Source organism: Pseudonaja textilis, chromosome 1 (genome assembly GCF_049901715.1).
Source record: "Pseudonaja textilis isolate UNSWEBS1 chromosome 1, rPseTex1.2, whole genome shotgun sequence".
In the NCBI taxonomy this organism is placed as follows: domain Eukaryota; kingdom Metazoa; phylum Chordata; class Lepidosauria; order Squamata; family Elapidae; genus Pseudonaja; species Pseudonaja textilis.
Genome location: NC_141990.1, coordinates 184,063,457 through 184,083,533, shown reverse-complemented (window position 1 = coordinate 184,083,533; position 20,077 = coordinate 184,063,457). Strand labels below are relative to the sequence as shown.

The 20,077-nt window shown below is 39.2% G+C and overlaps 2 protein-coding genes across 2 annotated transcripts; one reads left to right on the top strand and one right to left on the bottom strand.

Moving 5' to 3' along the window:
• The first annotated feature begins 4,603 nt into the window (after window positions 1-4,603).
• On the top strand, window positions 4,604-12,418 carry PJVK (pejvakin). The gene is made up of 6 exons (XM_026696997.2): window positions 4,604-4,926; window positions 6,735-6,930; window positions 7,077-7,218; window positions 8,306-8,423; window positions 10,503-10,598; window positions 12,117-12,418. The coding sequence occupies exons 1-6, from the start codon at window positions 4,707-4,709 to the stop codon at window positions 12,416-12,418; spliced, it is 1,074 nt and encodes a 357-aa protein (XP_026552782.1). The 5' UTR covers window positions 4,604-4,706.
• A 547-nt stretch (window positions 12,419-12,965) lies between these two features.
• On the bottom strand, window positions 12,966-20,075 carry FKBP7 (FKBP prolyl isomerase 7). The gene is made up of 4 exons (XM_026696998.2): window positions 18,611-20,075; window positions 17,535-17,686; window positions 15,343-15,476; window positions 12,966-13,443 (listed from the first exon to the last, which is right to left on the bottom strand). The coding sequence occupies exons 1-4, from the start codon at window positions 18,826-18,828 to the stop codon at window positions 13,282-13,284; spliced, it is 666 nt and encodes a 221-aa protein (XP_026552783.1). The 5' UTR covers window positions 18,829-20,075; the 3' UTR covers window positions 12,966-13,281.
• Between the last annotated feature and the right edge of the window lie 2 nt (window positions 20,076-20,077).

Here is a 20,077-nt window from a genome sequence, read left to right as displayed (position 1 = left end):
CTTCCCCAAACCCCAAAAACTTTAACCTTAGACTGTCTACTATTGACCTCACCCCTTTCCTAAGAGGTCTGTAGGGGGCGTGCATAAGCGCACCAACGTGCCTACCGTCCCTGTCCTATTGTTTCTTTTATTTTTCTTTTATTTTTCTTATATGTACTCATTTCATGTATTCATAATTATGTATATACTTTTACTTATCTCGTAAACAATTGACAAATAAATAAAATAAAAATAAATAAAGTATCGAAAGTTGGAAACCAGACTTACTTAACTCCAGCCGTACTGGAGAAAGCCTATAACAACTCTATTGTAGGTTATGCTGAGGATGAGAATAACTTACTGCAAAGGTGTAGTATTGTTCAGTACAGGTAGTCCTCGACTTACTATTCATTTAGTGACCGGTTACAATGGCATTGAAAAAAGTGACTTATGATTGATGTTCACACTTAGAACTCTTGCAGCCACCCCCATGGTTACGTGATCAAAAATCAGACACTTGGCACCTGACTCATATTTATGACAGTTGCAGTGTTCTGGGGTCATGTGGTCACTCTTTGTGACCTGGTAAGCAAAGTCAACTTGGAAATCCGATTCATTTAACAACTAAGTTACTAACACAATACCATAACTGGCAAAATTCACTTAACTGTCTCACTTAGCAATGGAAACTTTGAGCTCAATTTTGGTTGCAAGTCAAGGATTACCTGTATTAATACCACATGCTAGTCTAAATCAGGGATATCAAACTTAATTTTGTTAAGGGCCGCATTAGGGTTGTGATTGACCTTGGGGGGCTGGGGTGGGCATGGCCAGCTTGACGTCACTCATGCCGGGGAATGCCGGGGGGGGGGGGAAATCCCTTCCTTCCTTCCCATTCTTTTTTCTTCCCTCTTCATTCTCCTTTTTCCTTCCCCTCTTACCTTCTTTTTCCTTCCTTTCTCTCTTCCCCTCTTTCCTTCTTTGTCTTTCCTCTTTCCCTTTCTCCTTCCCTGTCCCTTCTTGGATGCTCAAATACAAAAGGTGAAACATTTCTCAATGTCTTCTCGCCTTGGGATCAAATGCCACTTTTTCTAATAGTTTGTGGCCACTTAAAAGACTGAGAACAAACCAGGCTGAGTTTATCCCATGCTTACATTTCATGGGGGACCTCCAGAACAGCAAAACTATCAAAATGGTGGCTGTGATAGTTGATCAGAGCTCCTCTGTTTTTTATGTGCAACAGGTTTAGCATTAAGGAACAATAAGTTGAATAAGTTAGTTGCTTTTCTATTAATACATAATCCTTAAATGGGCTCTCCTGCAGGAATCCTGCCATGGTCCAATTCAAATTGGAAATATAGCAAAGGAAAATATTTGCTGCACTTAGCTTTGTCCTGTTTTTTCCACTGGAAATGGCTATTTGCAACACACAAGGAAGGGGATACTTTCCTAAGAACTCACAGTTCAAGAATACCAATATAACACACATTTGCTAATGCTAATCTAATGTACCTTTTGTTAAGTGCACATGAGGTATCTCAGGATTGGGAAAGCCATGGGGGGGGGGGCGCTAGTGATGGAGCAGGCCCTCAAGACCTCTCTGACCCACTAAGGTACCTCCTGCTTCTCCCACCCTTCCTGTCACACCGGACTCACTTACGTTGCAAATATTTGTCTCCTCTCTGCTGCTGTTTCTTTGCCTTGGAGGGACGGAGGGGAGAGTTGGTTTGGAAATGCTTTTCATGCTGAGAATGGATGCTCCTGAGTGCCACACAGGTTCAGGCACCCATCCTCTCTTGTAGAGAATCAGGAACCTAGAAAGTTTCATTCTCAACGTGAAAAGTATTTATGGTGCCAGTCTCCTGCTCCTCCCGTGGCCGCTATGGCAGGGATGCTACCTGCCCACTAAAATGCACTATGGATAGAGTTACTTCAACAATCCACCCTGTGGTTGGAGCAGGGAGGGTTGCTTCAGAAGGGCTCAGGAAACAACGCCATCTGTGGCCCAGGCATGCTGCTTGCTCATGTGTGCAGGCCTCAGAGCCCACCCAGTTCATATGAACTGGTAGTTAAGTTCTGCACAGTTCGGCAAACCGGTAAATCCATCACTGACTGCCCCTGCCCCTGTTCATTTTATGGCCTGTTTTTTGACTGTTTTGGGGCTATTTTCAGATGGTCCCAAAACTGGCCCCATATCAGCCCCCAAAACAACCCAAAAAACAGCTCCAAAACAGCCAAAAAAACCGGCCTGAAAATGGCCTTAAAATGGCCAGAAATGGCCTAAAAACGGCCAAAAACAGGCCGAAAAATGGGCAGGGGCAGCCAGTGGTGGGATTAGCCCCAACTGATTGAATCCTACCTCTGCCTCTGAGGCGAGTACTGGGAGGTGGGGCTGGGTGTGATGAGTGATGTCAGCCACCCAGTCACATGACCCATCGGCCATGCCTACCCAGCCAGAAAACCGGTTGTTAAGTTATTCCAATCCCACCACTGGCTGGTCTTACTGCTTGAGTGCAGGAACAAAGCCTTCAACTGAATGAGGAGGCACTGTGGAGCCCGGCCCCTTACACCCTCATCCAGCCTGCTGGACTTCATCACGCTTGGGGAGGAGTTAGACACCTTTGTACTGTGGGCCCTACCTGCATGCAAATGGCATGTCTGCGTGCAAATGGGACACTTGGAAATGGAGCTATCTTTGAGGCCAGTCCCACTGCTGCACCTCCACTTTCTTCAGCTCAGATGGAGCTAGGGCACCCAAACTGCTGGTGGCAGGGGTGAGCCACCTGAGCAGCCATGATTTCTCCTCCCCAGCCAGCCAGCCCTGTCTGATCTACTCCTCACCTGGCCTGCCAGCTGACTCAGACTCACCACTCTTCTTTTCGTCCTCCTCCCTGCTCAAGCAGCAGCGGGCTCTGCGGGACAACAGGGTCTCTCATTTCTCAGCATTGGTTCCTGAGCCCGGCCAATTCCGATTCCACGATGGTTTTACTGTTTCAAGGGAGGAATGAAGACTTTAACTGAGTGAGGAGGCACTTTCACACCTGCATTCCAGCCTGATGAGCCACATCAGAAGAGAAATCAGAGGCCCTGTTGTCCCTCAGAGACCGCCGCTGCTTGAGCAAGGAGGAGGAGGAAAAGAGCAGTGAGACTTTGTGCTAGCCAGCTGGCCAGCCAAGCGAGCAGTAGGTCAGGTGAGGCTGGCTGGCTGGCTGGGGAGGGGGCATCATGGCTGCTCAGGTAGCTCCCACTGCTGCCACCAGAATCTTGGGTCCCCTGGCTCCATCTGAGCTGAAGAAAGCAGAGGCACAGCCTGCAAAGATAGCTCCATTTCCAAGCATCCCATTTGAATGCAGATGCACCATTTGCATGCAGGTAGGGTCCGCAGGCTTTTATTCCACCCCCAGCATGGCCAGCTTTGGCAGGCTGGATGCAGGTGTGAGGGGCCTGGCTCCGTGGCCTCACTCAGTTGAAGGCTTTGTTCCTGCACTCAAACAGTAAGGCCTGCACACACGAGCGAGCAGGGCACCTGGGCTATGGACGATGTTGGTTCCTTCATCCTACCTTGGATCCGACCTCAGGGCTGCCCTGGAGCCAGTGAAGGACCGCCCAGCAGCCTTCGCCCTGCCCCCTGGCCATATGCATAGGAGACAGTGAGCAGACAGGGGCAGAATGCAGTCAACCTGCAGGAGAGGACAGTCCCAAGGGACTCCAGGGGTGGGGTGAGGGGCCACCATGGATCTAAGGCTGACCACTTTCTGGCCCAGATGGCCGCCACTGGGTTGTAGATTAGTGCCTGGTAGGCCTGGGCAGGGCCCAGGCACCGTGGACCTTCCCTTTGCTGTTTCCAGGGCAACTCCATGGGCCAGATCTAATGTGGCCCGCAGACCTTGAGTTTGACATTCCTGAGCTAAAAGAATGCAAATGACCATCTGTCTGCAAGGAATATAAATCCTTCCATTCCCCACCATCCATTCAGAGCTGTGAAGAAGCTTCTTGGATGAGAAGGTCTTCAAAGAAAAACAAGGAAGTCCAGTTGCCTCCTGAAAAAGCATCCTTGGGTTAACATGGAAAATAAAGCAAGATATAATTTTGGAAGCTGGTCATTTTTGTGTGTGGTTGTTATATTTAAATCTGAAAGAAAGGTTGAAGAAAGGACGGGAAAAACTGAGTGGGATACAGACAGAAAATATCCAGAGTTTCATAAAAATTCTAAAAATGAGGCTCCTCTGTTGAACTGTGATGTACAGGGATTTCAACATTATGCACATTAAAACTGAAAATCCCTACCAAAGGAAATTTGGGTTGAGTTAGTGTCATGGTAGAAAAGAACACAGAGATTAGAGGTGGAAATCCCATTCATGATATATGTTAGAGTAACATTCATTTTAAAAATTAAATGCATTAAAAATAGCAGATTTTCTATGTTGTGTGAAAGTGGCGTAGAAGCTAGAATGGTACTACAGAAGAGTATTGTTCTAACTGTGTCCTATCAGTTTACTTTGTTAATTTATTATTAATTATTTTGACTCTACCTGGACAATGAAAAGGAGTTCTTGAGTATACACTGGAAAAGGATGACTAGAATAATACCAATGCTTCCCTTTCATTCAGATATAATCAACTTTAGGAGAAAGTAGAGTTTTTCCACCTGCACTGATCAATTTTTAAATATGGCTGTATGGTTTGGAAATTGCAAGAGTTCGATAAGAGTTTTATTATTTTAAAGTATGTATAATATGTTTGCTGCTGCTACTAAAAGTTTTGTGAAGCAGGTTGGTGATGGAGGTCGATTAGTTCCTGTCCGTAGCCTCAGTGAAGCTGATAAATATCAACCTCTCAGCCTTGTTATCAAAAAGAAAAACTGTTTTCTTTCTAAAAGGTCAAAATTTACATCAACACCATTCAGCCTAAAAGACATTCTTCAAGGAGAGAAAGAAATTTCTGCAGGTAAGTCCTGTGAAGTCCTTCAAAGCTTATAAAACTATGCATAATTTGCTCAACAACAACAATAACGAAATTGAAAGCAAAGCAGCCTTGGGGGAAAGGCAAAGCTATTGTTAAGAGTGGGGGGTGTATTCAAATAACTTGATATTAAGAATTTATTTAAAAAGGTTTTTTTGGTAGTGCATTCATTACAGGGTTGGAAAACTGAGGAATACATTTTAAGAATTTGCTTTTTGTTATTAAAACATTTATTCATTTTGTGTGACCTCATTGCAATATGAACTTTAGTATATTTGTTTAGACATAAGCCTAACTGAATTCGATAGTATTTTACTTTATAACTGATATCCTTAATACTGCACCATTGATATTTAATTACACAAGTTCATACATTTTATTATAACTCCAATGAAATGTGACATTTCTGTTCTTTCATAACTTAATTCGGCCCTATTATAGTGCTATTTCCCTGTAACACTGTTTCTTCCTTTTATGTTAGCTGCCCAGCCTTTTAAGGTTTTAATTTGGTCTGAAAATAAATGATAGGGAAAGGCTTTTAGTTTGCCAGAAATGCATTTTTCATATCTTCGTAAAGCTACTAGAAGAGAGCACACTTCACCATCTCCTACAGCGACATCCTGCTAATAACATTTATTATACAAGCAGAAGGTATTCAGAGCACAGCTATGTGAAGCAAGCACAGAGTCCCAGGATGCAGAGTGTTAAAGGGCCACATCGATCGGCCTCCCAATGATCAGCTGCTTCAGGCTGCAGGGATCGCCTTCGCCTATTGCTGCATTCGTGCACCCCATTTTCAGCCTTTGCATCCCATTTTCAGCTTCCGCACGCACCATTTTGGGTCTGTTCCAGGCAGAAGGGATCAGAATGGGTGGAAAATGGGGCGCGTGAAGGCCGAAAATGGGGCATGTGGAAGTGGCAATAGGCTATGGTGATCCCTGCAGCTGAAACAACTGATCGTTGGGAGGCTGATTCAACTGACAATCAGCTGCTTGTGCTAATCAGGCTGTGTTGAAGCTGACTGTGTTGAAGTGCTGTTTGCTGTTTGCTGCAAGGAGGCAAATTGCTGGGAGGCAGAGGACAAAGGGTGGGGGTTGGAGGGTGGGTGGGGCTTTGGCAACATTCACTGTATAAGATGCACAGACATTTCCACCCATTTTTGGGGTGGAAAAAGTACATCTTATACTCTGAAAAATACGGTAGTTTAGCCCGAGTCTAAAACACAGACAAAAACCTAAGGTTAACCTCAGATCACACATACTCACAATCTTGTAGAGAGTTTTTAGTAATCCATAGGGCTCACCTGAAATGAGTTACGACTTGATGCCACTGCAATTAAAGCAAGAAGGAAGTATACCTTAGCTGAGTCTGGATGGAATCCAAAACTTTTTATCTCTGTACGCATTCTGTGATTCATATACAAACATTTTAACCTGCCATATCATGAAATCTTATTTGATTCTATAGAGAAGGACTGTTGTTGCTTGCAGTTTGGGATGATGACAGTGAAAAACCTTTGTGTCATAAGAAATGACATATTTTGCATACCATGGCAAAGCATATGCTCTGAAAAGGAATGAGATAAATATATTGGAACCTTCATTTTGTGTGTGTGTAAGTGTGTTCAGAAAAAGAAAAAACAAGTAAGCCTTTTCTAGGATAATATAATCTGGAGTTCATCTGAAGATTCCAAGTTTTATTTAGTGGTTTTATTTGTTCACTAAGTCTATTATCTCTTAATATAGAAGAATATGATGTTTTTAAAGACACCAATAAACCATCTTTCCCCTTAGGTATTTCATCTTATCAATTACTAAATTATGAAGACAAATCTGATGTAGCCCTTAATGGCAAGCAAGGAAATCACATCATGAACTCTTCTGGGGTCAGTACTGCTGGGTCAGATTCCCTTGCAGTGAAGGCTTCTTTCGGTATTGTAACTAAGCATGAGGTTGAGGTACCGACTTTGCTCAAAGAATTAACTAGTAGGTTAGTATGAACGTTTTTCTTATTACCTTGAGGGTCTTGCTTACTTTATGCCTATACCGCTCTGCATGAGTTTTGAGAACTACGAATATTACCCAAATCCAATAAGTGAGACTTGAGATATTATAATTATTTCTTTGTGATTTTAGAAAAGTGGATTTCGAACACTGCCTTGTCCGTCAGTCACGAGAGAGTAGTAGAACGGTTCTCTGTGTGGTAATGGAGAGTATTCGAACAACTCGACAGTGTTCTCTCTCTGTTCATGCTGGTATGAGAGGTGACACAATGAGAGTAAGTGAGCATGCATTTCAAAATCGCTCGCGTATATTGAATACTTTGGCTTTAAATAGGCATCCATGAGGAGAATCAAAATAATCAAGATGATGATCTCAATCATGTGATTTAAGTTCCACCCACCCCCTTTTTACATGTGTTGTGCATGTTGCAGGCAGGAGAAAATGGTCATAGCTTTGATCACATGGTTGGGCATAGCATCTTCACTTTTTTTGACATCCTCCCAAAGGCAAGTGCATCATTCTGTATTGATTTATTACAAAGTCATCTTCTACACATTTTAATAATCATTTAAATAAGATTTACAGAAAAAAAAACCTCCAGCTAAATCAACTCTAATTTAACTGCTCTTAGTAGAAATAAAGAATGATGAAATGTTGCCATTTACCCCAAAGTGTATAGCTGATCTAGTCAATCCATATTAGGGGTGGGGAATTATGGCCCTTTTGTAGACTTCAACTTGCAGAATTTCTGAGCAAGCCATGATGGCTCAGGAATTCTGGGAGTTGAAGTCTATAAGTCATAAAGGGGCCATAGTTCCCCACCTCTGTTCTATATACGCAAAAATTAATCCACTGTTAATCCACTTAAGATCTTCAGACTCTGAAATCAGTGCAAATTTATCCAGTTAAGCGAATCATTGAAATTCATTTATATGCTTTGAAGGAGTTTTTGATGCATGCATGTGATTCTCTTGCCTTCAAGAACAGTCTTTGTCACTTCTCTTTCTGACCCATTCCTTAAGCAAGTGCTTCTTTGAGTTGTGCCCATGAATGTGTCACAAATTTGAAATTGAAATTGAACCCAGGGATTACTAGGGTTCAATCTGAGTACAAACAGTTGATCAGATTTACCTGATTTGTGCTTTAGACATTTTAATCATGCTATATTCATTGGATTATTTGTCCTTTGTCCTTGGTTTATTAGAATTTTAGGTAATGGTGACAAGGATGATGCTATTTCCCTTGAAAAAGAGTTTTACTGGAAAATATACTTTCCTTTCTAGAACTTATATTGTACTATATTATTCAGATCCTATCATTTTAAGAGAAATATTAATGCAATATGTTTCTTTTCCAATTAGTTTCATATTATCGATGAACATAATTATAAAGGGTGTGACAAAGCAATTGTCTTTCCTGCACATACAACAATTGCATTTAGCATATTTGAGCTTTATATTCGCCTGGATGGTAATTTTGGTAAGTACTATTTGGCCTGCATTCTCGATTGCTAGTATGATCCAGGTTATTCTTTTTCAGAGACTAAGGTTGAATATTCTGTTTTATACCCATTTTTTTACCTCACAATATAAATGTAAGATACAACCTGATAATCTTATTTTGCATAGTTCCATAGCTGCAATATGACATGCAGAAACATTTATCAATAATTTCAATTTAGTCGGAGACAATTACGTTTCTTGCTTTTATGAAATAAGGAGGTGACTTTTATATAAAAAGGTTACATAGGTGAGGAAAAGTAAACTCTTCTATGCCTTCTGTTCATCTGATCATTGCTTCTTCCTCCTTGTCTGTATTTTTTTTCCCAGCTAAACTGGAGTTTGGCATAGCAAGAAAGCTGTTTGGGAAACAGCAAAAGAGAATGAATTGCAAAGTAGAACTAGCTAGTAACATTATTTTGTTCTAAAAGAAATGCAAGCTTCATTTTATTAGACTCATGATAGAGACTGTAATACTGCCCAGTAATAAGATGGGCTAGATAGCTTACCAGTTAAACTGATAAAAATAAAACAACATACAAATTAAGGTAATTAACCTAAAAGAAATGCTATTGTCCTTAACAGTTTGAGTCCAGGTTGAGCAACACATTCATGTAATATTCATATGAAAACTCCATGTTTGCTATTTATCTATTGCTGCCCAGTTCAATAGTTATCTAACAGTTACTTAGCTAATGGGGTATTAAGTAGTGCTCTGATACAATATATCAGACTGATGGTTGCACTACTAACGGAATCTGTAGTCTGGCTGAAAAACATCACACGTCTCCAGTTACTGTCATCTATCAGCAATGAGGGATTGGATTCGTTGTTCCTTCTGCATATTCTGCTCCTTTCCCAAGCCATACCCAAAAGCAAATAAGTGCAGTGTGGGTGGAATGAACAAGGGACATTACGTTGCAGCCACTACTTAGTTACTGCTGTTGGCAGGTAGCAATAGGAAATCATGTTATCAAGCAGGAATGTTCAAATTGAGATACTTGTAAAATCTGATGCTTAAGAGATTTTTGTATCATTCTCTTTTCTGGCTGGGTACATTCAAATTCTCTGCATTGTTTTTTTTTTTTCATTCTTGTGTCTGGTTTCCTCTGAGATTCTTTATCTATTGTTTTTAGCATAGTACTAGAGGCTAAAAAGATATATTTTTATATTTCCTTGTATTTTACTCAAATTCAAATACTGAGCAGTCCAAAAGGAAAAAAAAACAACACATGGTGCCACAGAGCAAAACCATTTTCTGTACATTGGGGAGAGAAATCTGCACCCTGGAGTCAATTGTACTGTCCCCATTTTTCTCTTTTGATTCAAAGCTATCTAAATTTAAAAAAGAATGATTGCCATTATTTTATCTTCAGTACATGTTTTTCATTCCAGCAGCTTTATCTGGAATCTAGGGGGTGAATTTTTGCATAGCTTAGAACAGGGGTGTCAAACTTGTGGCCTGGATGCATCATGTGTTGCCCCCCGTTTAGCGAAGGGGGGGAAAGTCCCGATACGTCACGTGACGCTGCCGTGATGACGTGAGTTTGACACCCCTGGCTTAGAACATTATTTCTCCACAGTGGTAGATTGAAGATGTGTGGACTTCACCTCAGAGGATTTCTCAGCCAGTATGCTGGCTGAGGAATTCTGGGAACTGGAAGTCCACAAATCTTCAAGCTGCCAAAGTTGAGAGTTTAAAATGAAAAGATCAAAAGAGGTGAAAAGAAAAGATGGGACACAATATCCGTACTGTATTCAAAAAAAATGTAGATTTGTATTCATTATCATGTAAGTTTATCAGACTTCCTTTATATAAATTATTAGAAACCCTTTGGGGTATCTGGTCTAGCAAAGAAATCTGCTTCCAAGTCCAAATGTCCATTCCTGAATCACCCTTCCTATAACTATTGTATCATTTCCTAATAATTCAATACTTTTACCTTATCTGTAATATCTTGGTTATAAAACAAATGAAATGTCTTTATTTGTTGTCTTTATTCTCATTAATTTTTTTGATACATTTGAGTAACACTATTTCAAATACTTTTTCTCCCAGAACTTTGTGTTGCTCCAGAATCAAAAGGAGGATTTGAAAAAGAACCATCAAGATCATTTTCGTTGACTAAATTAAGGAAAAATCTGTTTCATCGAAGTATGATGTTTAATATTTATTTACATTTCTTTGATTAATTTAAAGATGTTATCAGCGTTTAATAGCAGTGCGAATAGTTTTTTTAAATAATTTTTTATTAAAGTTCCTTATTTTACCAGTTTCCATTCATTGCAATGCTTCGGTATCAATATATATACTTTTTACATAGATTTTAACTAAATGTACATTTTTATACTCCTTTATATATTTTGTTTCACTATAATATCTACCATATATATTTCTTATTGTTATACTATTTCATATTCTTTATTTATCTTTAAATCTGCTATTTAGCCAATTATACCATGCATTCCAAATCAAATAATATTTAGTTTCTTCTCTTTTATTTCATTGTCAACCTGTCCATCTCAGCACACTTTAATACTTTCTTTAGCACACTTTCTTCCAAGGGCATAATATCATTTTTCCAGTTTTGCGCATAAACTATTCTAGCCACTGTTATTAAATGTTGCATTAGATATTGTGTTTTTTTGTCATATTTTCCTGTTATTACACCTAGTAAGAATATCTCTGGTTTTAACTCTATTTGTTGCTTAGTTATCTCCTCTATCCATTTTATTATCATCCAATATTTTTTTGCTACTGGGCATGTCCACCACGTATAATATGTTCCTTGCTTTTGTTTACATTTCCAACTATTCTGAGAATAGTTTTTTTTTAATCAGAACAGGAAGACTATTATGGAACCAAGTAAAATAATTGGATTTCAAAATAAGCACAGTGCATATATTTTAATTAACATAATTGAGTTTACTTCATGATAAATTCTATATTAGGGAGACATCTTTCAATGTTCAGCAACAAAATATTATAGCTATATTACGGTATTTAAAGTTTAACGTAGTGTAATCCAGATATTCCCAATTTCCTGCAATCAGTTCTCTGATCCAGTTTAAGATGATATAATCATTGAAGAAATTTTACATATATTCAATATCTGACCTAATGAAGCAGCATAAAATGTATAAAATAAAAATCCCCAGTTAAAATATTGGCCAGAGTGCAGTTAGCTGCTTTGAAGATGTGAAGGTTAAATATGATACAACTCTTCTCTTTATATTTTCCATTCTGTAAAAAAGTGGCAAGTTTAATTTCTGTTATTGTGTATCTAGAGGAATCATAGTTTATGTTAAGTATTCATAGAACAAAATGAACCCACCTTCAGATTATCTTGATGCAGAAATTCTAAGAATTTCTAGTAACTAAAATGAATGTTTAAGTGACACATATGTATATTTTTGTTCCCATCTGTGTTCATGATAGGAAAAAAAAAGTAAAAATTATTGATTACATTTGAGTGAGATGTCATAATGGCACTATTAAGCAACTAAAATTATTCTATTAATAGTGAGCGTGGAATAATACTGATAAATTACATAATGATTAATGCAGTCTCTAAATTGAAGTGTCTTTTGCAGCTATTTTATTGTGTAACCATGTAATGTGCCACTTGAATTTAGTAATCTTTCTTCTTTGTGCCTGTCTGCTTTCTTACAGATAAAAGGGTGATGGATATCATTGTCCATTCAGATAATTATTTAGATGACCTTTTTGCAGATTATTATGAAAAAACAGCAAGCATGACTGACATTTCAACAAACTATTTCAGAGAAGGAGCCCACGTACGAGTGAATTTGCTTAATAACCACATTCCTAAAGGTCGTTGTTCTTTATGCGGTATGGGGAATTCCAGAAGGGAAACTGTTTATGGTTGCCTTGAATGTTCTTTTAATGGACAAAAATTTGTGCGACTTCATGCAGTGCCTTGTTTTGATCTCTGGCACAAAAGAATGAAGTAGAGTTCTGATAAATGTTTAAGGGCTGGCTCCAAGGTTAATTGTACTTTGTTCCCTGTAAAACCAATGGAACTAGCTAAGTCATAGCTATCTTTTCACCTTGATTTCAGTGAAATTTAAATGCAACTAACTTATTCTGGGTCCAATTTGGTATCCGAACTAGGTTTGATTGTGCCATTAAGCTTTGTGAATTTTGACTGCAAAAAGGCAGAACCACAAAGTCTTTTATTTGCATCTATGGTTTTAAAAGTGATTTTTCTAGTTATAAAAATAAATATAAAAATAAATAAATATCAATTAGAATAATTTAACAAAACCGCTTTCCAAAATTTATATTCTAGGATTTCCTTTGATCTACATAGTGAAGATATGTACACTTCTGAGTTAAAATCTTAAAATAGATTTTTTTAAAATCTAAAAATGTCACAGCATGTACTTAGATTTGGAAATATTTATTTATTGGGGAATGTTAGCTCCAGAGATATATATCCTAGAAATTCTTGCATACTTTATGAGTCTTCTCTTTTGTTCAGGAAGTGTACCAATTATACTCCATTTTCAGTTTTTATTTTTGCTGCAGTGTATAGGACCGTAATTGAAACAAAGTTTAATCTCAATACAAAAGTATAAAAATTACCACAGTGAAATGTACATCAACTGGTATGTAACACACACAAAAAGACTTTAAAATGTGGCTATATTTCTCTGTGGATAAATCCTAGCGAAACCAATCTACCAAGACTTGTTTAGGAAGAGGAGTATAACCAAGTCATCCAGTTGTGATGTCTGCGGAACTCCACGCTCCATGACCCATGAAAACTGCAAGATCACCCAAGTCCATAAAGTAACATTTGAATAATATATTTTTATAGTTCATCATGCTGGTAGACATTGTATTCTTTGGCAGATATGAAGCCATCACCATCATGGTCATTCTTTTTAAATATATCTACCAAAATACTATTTTGAACAGAAGAATCGCGTTTTTTGCCATCTCTTTCAAATTCTTCCTTCAAATAATGGTTTATCTAAAGGAATTAAAAACAACAATAATTCCTCACATATTCCTAACAATAATAACTTGCTCTTATATTTATAATTGTTTTATATTTCTATTTTTATTGTATTGTAAGCCACCCAGAGCCCCTTTAAATAGCAAGATGGGGAGCATATAAATAACCCTTTTGTATGTGAACCCCAATAGGCTGACAATCAACTACTGAAAATCAAAATACTACATAAAAAGAAGACAAGCATTAGTATATTTTAAAATATAACTTACAAAACAAAAGTTTTACTTGCTGACTTCACACTTGCACCTTTAATCCTCTGGAAAATATTATTAGGAAACAGAGCAGGGCTAGAGCAAGGGGTTGATTCTGGTAGAATCTGTTCTTCCAGAAGGTTCCATTTTGCTGGCAGTGATCATTAATACAAACCACCAGCAACTTATAATCAAGGAGGATTTTTCCAAACTGCTTGTTTTGCATAAAGGATAAATCCAAAAAATGTCACTGTTAAAGAGGAAGCAAAACAGATTCTTCTACCAGGAAAGCAAAAAGAGTCTCAGGTAAACTAACTCATCTGAGAGAGAGATTCACTGGTCTGATTATATTTTCTGGCAAAGCTGAACAAGGCAGGGACAGGAAGAGAATTGCTTGGGTTTTGCCATAAATGCAACAATATAGATAATCCTTAACTTATTACTGCAATTGGGACTGGATAAGTCCTTATGATCATTAAGTTGAGACATGCACATAACCGGACCTGATTTTATAACAGGTTGCAGAGATCATTAAGTGAATCAACCAGTTATTAAGTGAATCCATGGTCATTAAGAAAATGCAATTGTAAATGGGTGTATTTGACTGAAATCTGCTAAAAGTGTGGCAAATTTCAGTCAAGAGATTGTGGGACTGTTTAACCCAAGGGTCTTCAAATTTGGCAAGTTTAAGACTTGTGGACTTCAACTCCCAGAATTCCTGAGCTAACATGACTGGAGGAGGAATTCTGGAAGTTGAAGTTCACAAGTCTTAAAGCTGTCAAGTTCGAAGACCCCTGGTGTAACCAGTTGTAAAAGTGAGCTGAAATTTGTTCAAGTGACTTACTACCAGTTCTGTGGGCGTGGCATACAGTAAAATCTCCGGGCAGAGGTGGTATTTGCCGGTTCTCCGAACTCCTCAAAATTTCCGCTACCAGTTCTCCAGAACTAGTCAGAACCTGCTGAATACCACCTCTGGTCAGGAGTGCTTTATACATCATAAAGTACCCATTCTGGCCATCGTAATTTTGGATGGTCATTAAGTGACCAGTCATAAATTGGAAATTATCTGTATACTCCTTGTTCCCCTGCTCACTATCTTCCCACGTTGTCTTTCCTCTCTGGCAGGAATTGGTTATAGGTCTCCTGATTTGAAAGAGACACTGTTGGGGAGCACAATTCAAGAAGCAAACAGCTTTTACTTCTCTGTTCCCCAAAGAATGGCTAATGTCAAAGAGTCTAGGAGTTGAACCTGAGTTCCAGATAGGGGTTTTAAGACAGGGATGGACAATATACAACCTTCCAGAAATTGTTGAACTCTGATTTAGTCATCATGACTAATAATGAAAGTTGGGAACTGATATCCAGAGTAACAACTTGTCTACCCAGCTTTAAAGCAACACCTAATTCAAGCAACCTTGGAGGACTGATGAGAATTAGCATTTTCTACTCTATTATAACAGACATCAAAAGTGAACAAACTAATTGAACTAGTGATGATCCAGGCATCCCTTTCTACGAAAAGAATAACAAAAATAAATAAATTAGAAAAAGTTATTATATAAAGAGAGTGGTTCATACATTTATTCCACAATACTTCAATAATTGATTATGTAAAACTAATGAAATGCTTTAATTAAATGACTTAGAATAGTATTCTTCATACCTCTTCCTTTGAAAGCTTTTTGTCACTATCCAGGTCTATTTGAGAAAATGTTTCAACACTTCGTGGTCCTTTAGTTACTGCATACAATTCAATTTCGAAGATCAGTGTTGCATTGGGTGGAATCTTTGCTAGTTCTAAGAATGTAACAGGAAAGTTATAGGAAATGCACATACTGATGTCTGACCATTTTAACCACAGACCACCATACATCTACAGCTCTTTAGCAATGTGGTACTGATGAATTGTACATCAAGGGAAGTGCTTTGTGGAACCACTTTGTGGAACCACTCAATCCTCCATCATCAAAGACACAATGCCAATGAACAGGACCCAGTGCACAGTCTTCATCCTGAAGCCTTTTGTAGTGCCAATGGAGGACAGTAAATGGCAGGATTGGATGCTTGGTGGTGCACTCACTGCTTTGACTATGACATGAGGTCTATGTCTGCACCAAATAGCACTGGCAAATCAGAAACTAACTTCATCCTTGTGGAGTTTTAGGAATATCGGAGACAGGTTTCAGCAAGAAAACATTAACATTTCAAGAAAGACAAAAGGACCTCAGAAAAGGAAGATGGACATCAAAATGGGATATGTAAGATTTAGCAGGTTCACAGAAATAAAACATGAATAACACTAACACTATTATTGAGGGAGTTTCCAGAATTAGATTCACAAGCCATGCACATGCAATTAGTCATTAGAGGAAGGAGCTAGTCCCCTTCTTCGTAGTGGGGGAACCCATTCAAAGTGTCTAAATTCAAAATGGCTTGGTTCCTTTTCTAGGGCTAGGAAACACTTTTGCCTGAAATGTAGCAGGCATTGCTTATACAACTAAGAGTTGTATAAAAGTTGGGTCACAGGGATTAGATTTGACATTCCGTAACCTGAGAATTTATTCTGGAGACCCTATATATAGCTCTGAAGACTAAAAATTAAAATATGTTCTTCATCATAAACAGTTTTGAAATAAAAAGTCATGTGGAGAATTCACTGTGAATAAACAAGAAGAGAATAACACAATTCCCTTTATGTATAAAGGTAGATTGGCAAAAATTTCATGTGCATTTAGAAATAGCCACATCTTGTGACAATCTCACTAAAGACTGAATGCATAGATGCTTAAATTGTGAGTGCCATTTAGGCCTGTCACAGCTACACTGCTGCCCATTGAGCACTCTACAAATCTGAACCTTACCCACAATACATCAGGTTGGCCAATTATGAAAGAACACCAATATAAGCAACAAGTATTTGAGGTACTTGAACTGAACCTTTAGAGAGTTGTGCATGTGGGTCCTGCTATATACTAGTTGAGGACAATTTCACAAAATTGGGGGATTTCAATGATCATTATCTTGTCATTTTTTTAAAACCACATGCAGCAGCCACAATAAACTACTTATATTTCCCCTCCCTTCCATTTCAAGATTTAGTGGCAAAGCCTAATAAAAGAATTCAGTCACTAGCAAGTCCAAGAGCAATACATACCACAGGAATACCCTGGAAAGAAGCAAAAAGCCACATGCATTCTTGACATTCTTAACTAGGCCATCTTTGCCCAGCATGCAGGAGTATGCTCTGATAGAGAACAAGCAGATTGTAGGTTGGGGGGGGGGGGGGGAAATACTTCCTTCATTTGCTGCCTGAAAAAAGAATCATCATTAGTTTCCAACAATGCTCATGCGTTCTTACATAATATCTCTTGAAGGATCACAATGCAGTGACATGGCTATGGAAATTAAGTTATTACTGGTTTTAAGGGAGTGACTCTCAGTGGCCTCTCCAATTTAGAAGAAAATGTGCCCTAAGGACAGTTTATCTTCCTTTCTTTCTCCCCTTGTTATTTTAGGCTGCCAGGTCCTTTGGCTCATTCTGGGTAAATATATTGCACTCTGGGTCTTTTACATTTTGCAACCAATAACAATATTACTAAATAATATATATAACAATGTTAAATGACAATGCAAAGAACCTGAGAGTAAGCAGCCATTCCTCAGTGTCACTATCATTCCATAATTGCTGATGGATAAGTAACATTTACAGAAAAAAATGCTGATGAAAAAAAAGAGGAAAAGTTGTGTTACTGGTATGTAAAAATGATATGCTCTGGCATATCAATAATCTTCTTTGGTCTGAATGCCAAATGATGCAATAAAAAGGAAAGGAATTCATATTTAATCATATTTTACCATAGCCCTTTTCTCCATAGGCAAGTGAAGGAGGAATAATCACTTTTCGTTTCTCTCCGGGACACATATTCATCATTGCAATATCTAAGCCCTTAATGACTTGGCCAACACCAAGGACAAACCATTTTGGATGGCCATCGTTTTGTGTGCGACTGCAAAGAAAAGAAACGGTGTACTTTAAGGAATTAGCTCAACATATTAGCATAATATCATCAGTGCTACTTTTTACACGTGGACCCAATAATGCAAGAGGCTTTCCTGGTTCACTTGCATACTCAAAATCTCGTTACTGCTTTCACTTCATGTAACCTTCATGACAGATAGGCCTTAATTATTAAAAATCAACTTAAATCTCTGTTAATGGCAGAGATCCTCAGTATTACTGAGGTCACTTGAAGCAAATGAAGATACAATAAGATACTTTAGGAAGGATCCACCAATAGTTTCCCCAGTCTGATGAAAGTGCATCAAAAGCAGAAGAAAGGGATCTATCTATTCTAGCATATTTCATGTACATGCTTTTTGTAATTAAAGGCAAACATCTGCTGGTGATGCCAGTTGAAAACCATACTATTCCTAATCTATGGATTTGAGCAATTTAGCACCAAATCATATTAAGTCAAGAGAGTTGGCAATCTTTTGGCATACATAGTGCACAACTCAATCAAGGTTTTAGTGTTCCCCGGGCTTGTATGTTGGTTTACGGATGTTTCTAATAGGTAATGTAATTAATTTCTTTTAGGGGAGTTAGGTGATGTACAAGATATGCATACAGGGCAATATAGCTTTTTATCAAAGTATGCTGAGAACATCTGCATCTTCCATTGATCAAGAAAGGATCAGTTACCATTTGAAGCTGCAGTACTTGGGGCATAAACCTTTGGAAAGCAGCTGAACTAAATATTACTACAACTGTCTTCGAGTACATCTATGCAACTGAGTAAGGAAACTTTGTGATAGTAACCAAACTGTGACACTGCCAGAAGATCAGCCAAAGCTGCATTTTATCATCTTAGATTCTAAAGGAAGCTGAGAGAGGTGAGAGTTCAAAAGAGAATGCACCACCACAAACTTACCTGCAATAAAACTTGGTCTTATTACTACCCACGAAACCATCGTAATGGGCATTGAGTAGATCGCCCTTTTTGCTCTTGGGCTCACAGACTTCGGGGACGTGCAAGATTTCTATCTGGACATCTTCTGCAGGGGGACCCTCTGCCTTCTGCCCGTAGGACGGAAGGAGGAGGAGAGCAAACGCCTGCAGCAGAAAGCAGAGTCCCGCGCGGAAAGCCATAGTTGCAAATCTGGTCGTCTGGCTGCGTGGCACTACAGTAGCATTGTTCGACGTCACGGGAGCCGAGAGGGGCACGGCCAAGGCTCCTCCTCCTACGCAAAGGCCCCTTCGCTGTTTTGCCCTGTTCCGGCGGGTACGTAAAAGGCGTAGGTGTGCCTTGCGCTTGTTTCTTTGCCCCCCCCCCCGCCCCCGCCCCCTTTTTCTAGACTAGAGAAAGGGTGGGGCCTTTGGACTTTTTAGGCCGTTTTCTCGTTCATTTAAAGCGAGGGAGGGCGGTTTATTACACCTGGATAGGATGAGACGGGTTGTAGTCTCTTGCTGCCTCGTGAGTGCGATTTCTTTTTCCGCGGAGGCGGCGAAAGGTGAAGCACCGATCATACTTTGGGAGAGTTGCCTCTTAGCCTTCTCTTCCCCCACCCCACTGTTTTCTTGAACGGCTTTATTTATACCATAAGGTGAGCAGGCAGATTTATTGCCAAATTATGCAATAAAAATATGTTCATATTTAGTCATATTTTACCATAGCCCTGTTTTCCATAGGCAAGTGAAGAAGGAATAATCACTTTTTGTTTCCCTCCAGGACACCTGTTCCAAAGGTGCTTTTTCAAAAGGCAAAGTGGACTTCCTGGATTTTCTTTGAAGACGTCTCGCTTCTCAGAAGCTTCTTCAACTCTGAGCTTCGTCTTCAAAGAAAACCCAGAGAGCCCACTTTGCCTCTTAAAAAAGCACCGCTGGGACAACCATGACCGGGATGGCTGCGAATCTCCATAGACACTCCAGGATACATATATTCAGCATTGCAATATCTAATGACTCCGCCAACACCAAGGACAAGCCATTTCGAATGGCCATCGTTTTGTGTGTGCGACTGCAAACAAGCAAACAAAAAAACCAGCACTATACGTTAAAGAAATTAGCTCAACCTATTAGCATAACATCAGCATCGATGCCTTCGGCCAACGATGCTATCCAGCAGGACTGGAAGTAGCAAGACTTATCCCATAGGGATGGTGGACAGTGTTCCTCCAGGAAAAGAGAATTAGATAGCAAAAGAAACAAATGCACTTAAAAGACTTCACATCGATACGTATAAGGTGGAAGCCCGGGTGTACATTGTGCCGAATCTCCCATCCTCGCTCCTGGAGGGGAAGAGTTGCAAATGGAAGGCGACGATATTCTTCGCAGTTCCGCAACGATGCGAGCATGCGTGTAGGGTCTCTTTTTCTCCCTACCAGCAACCTCTTCTTCC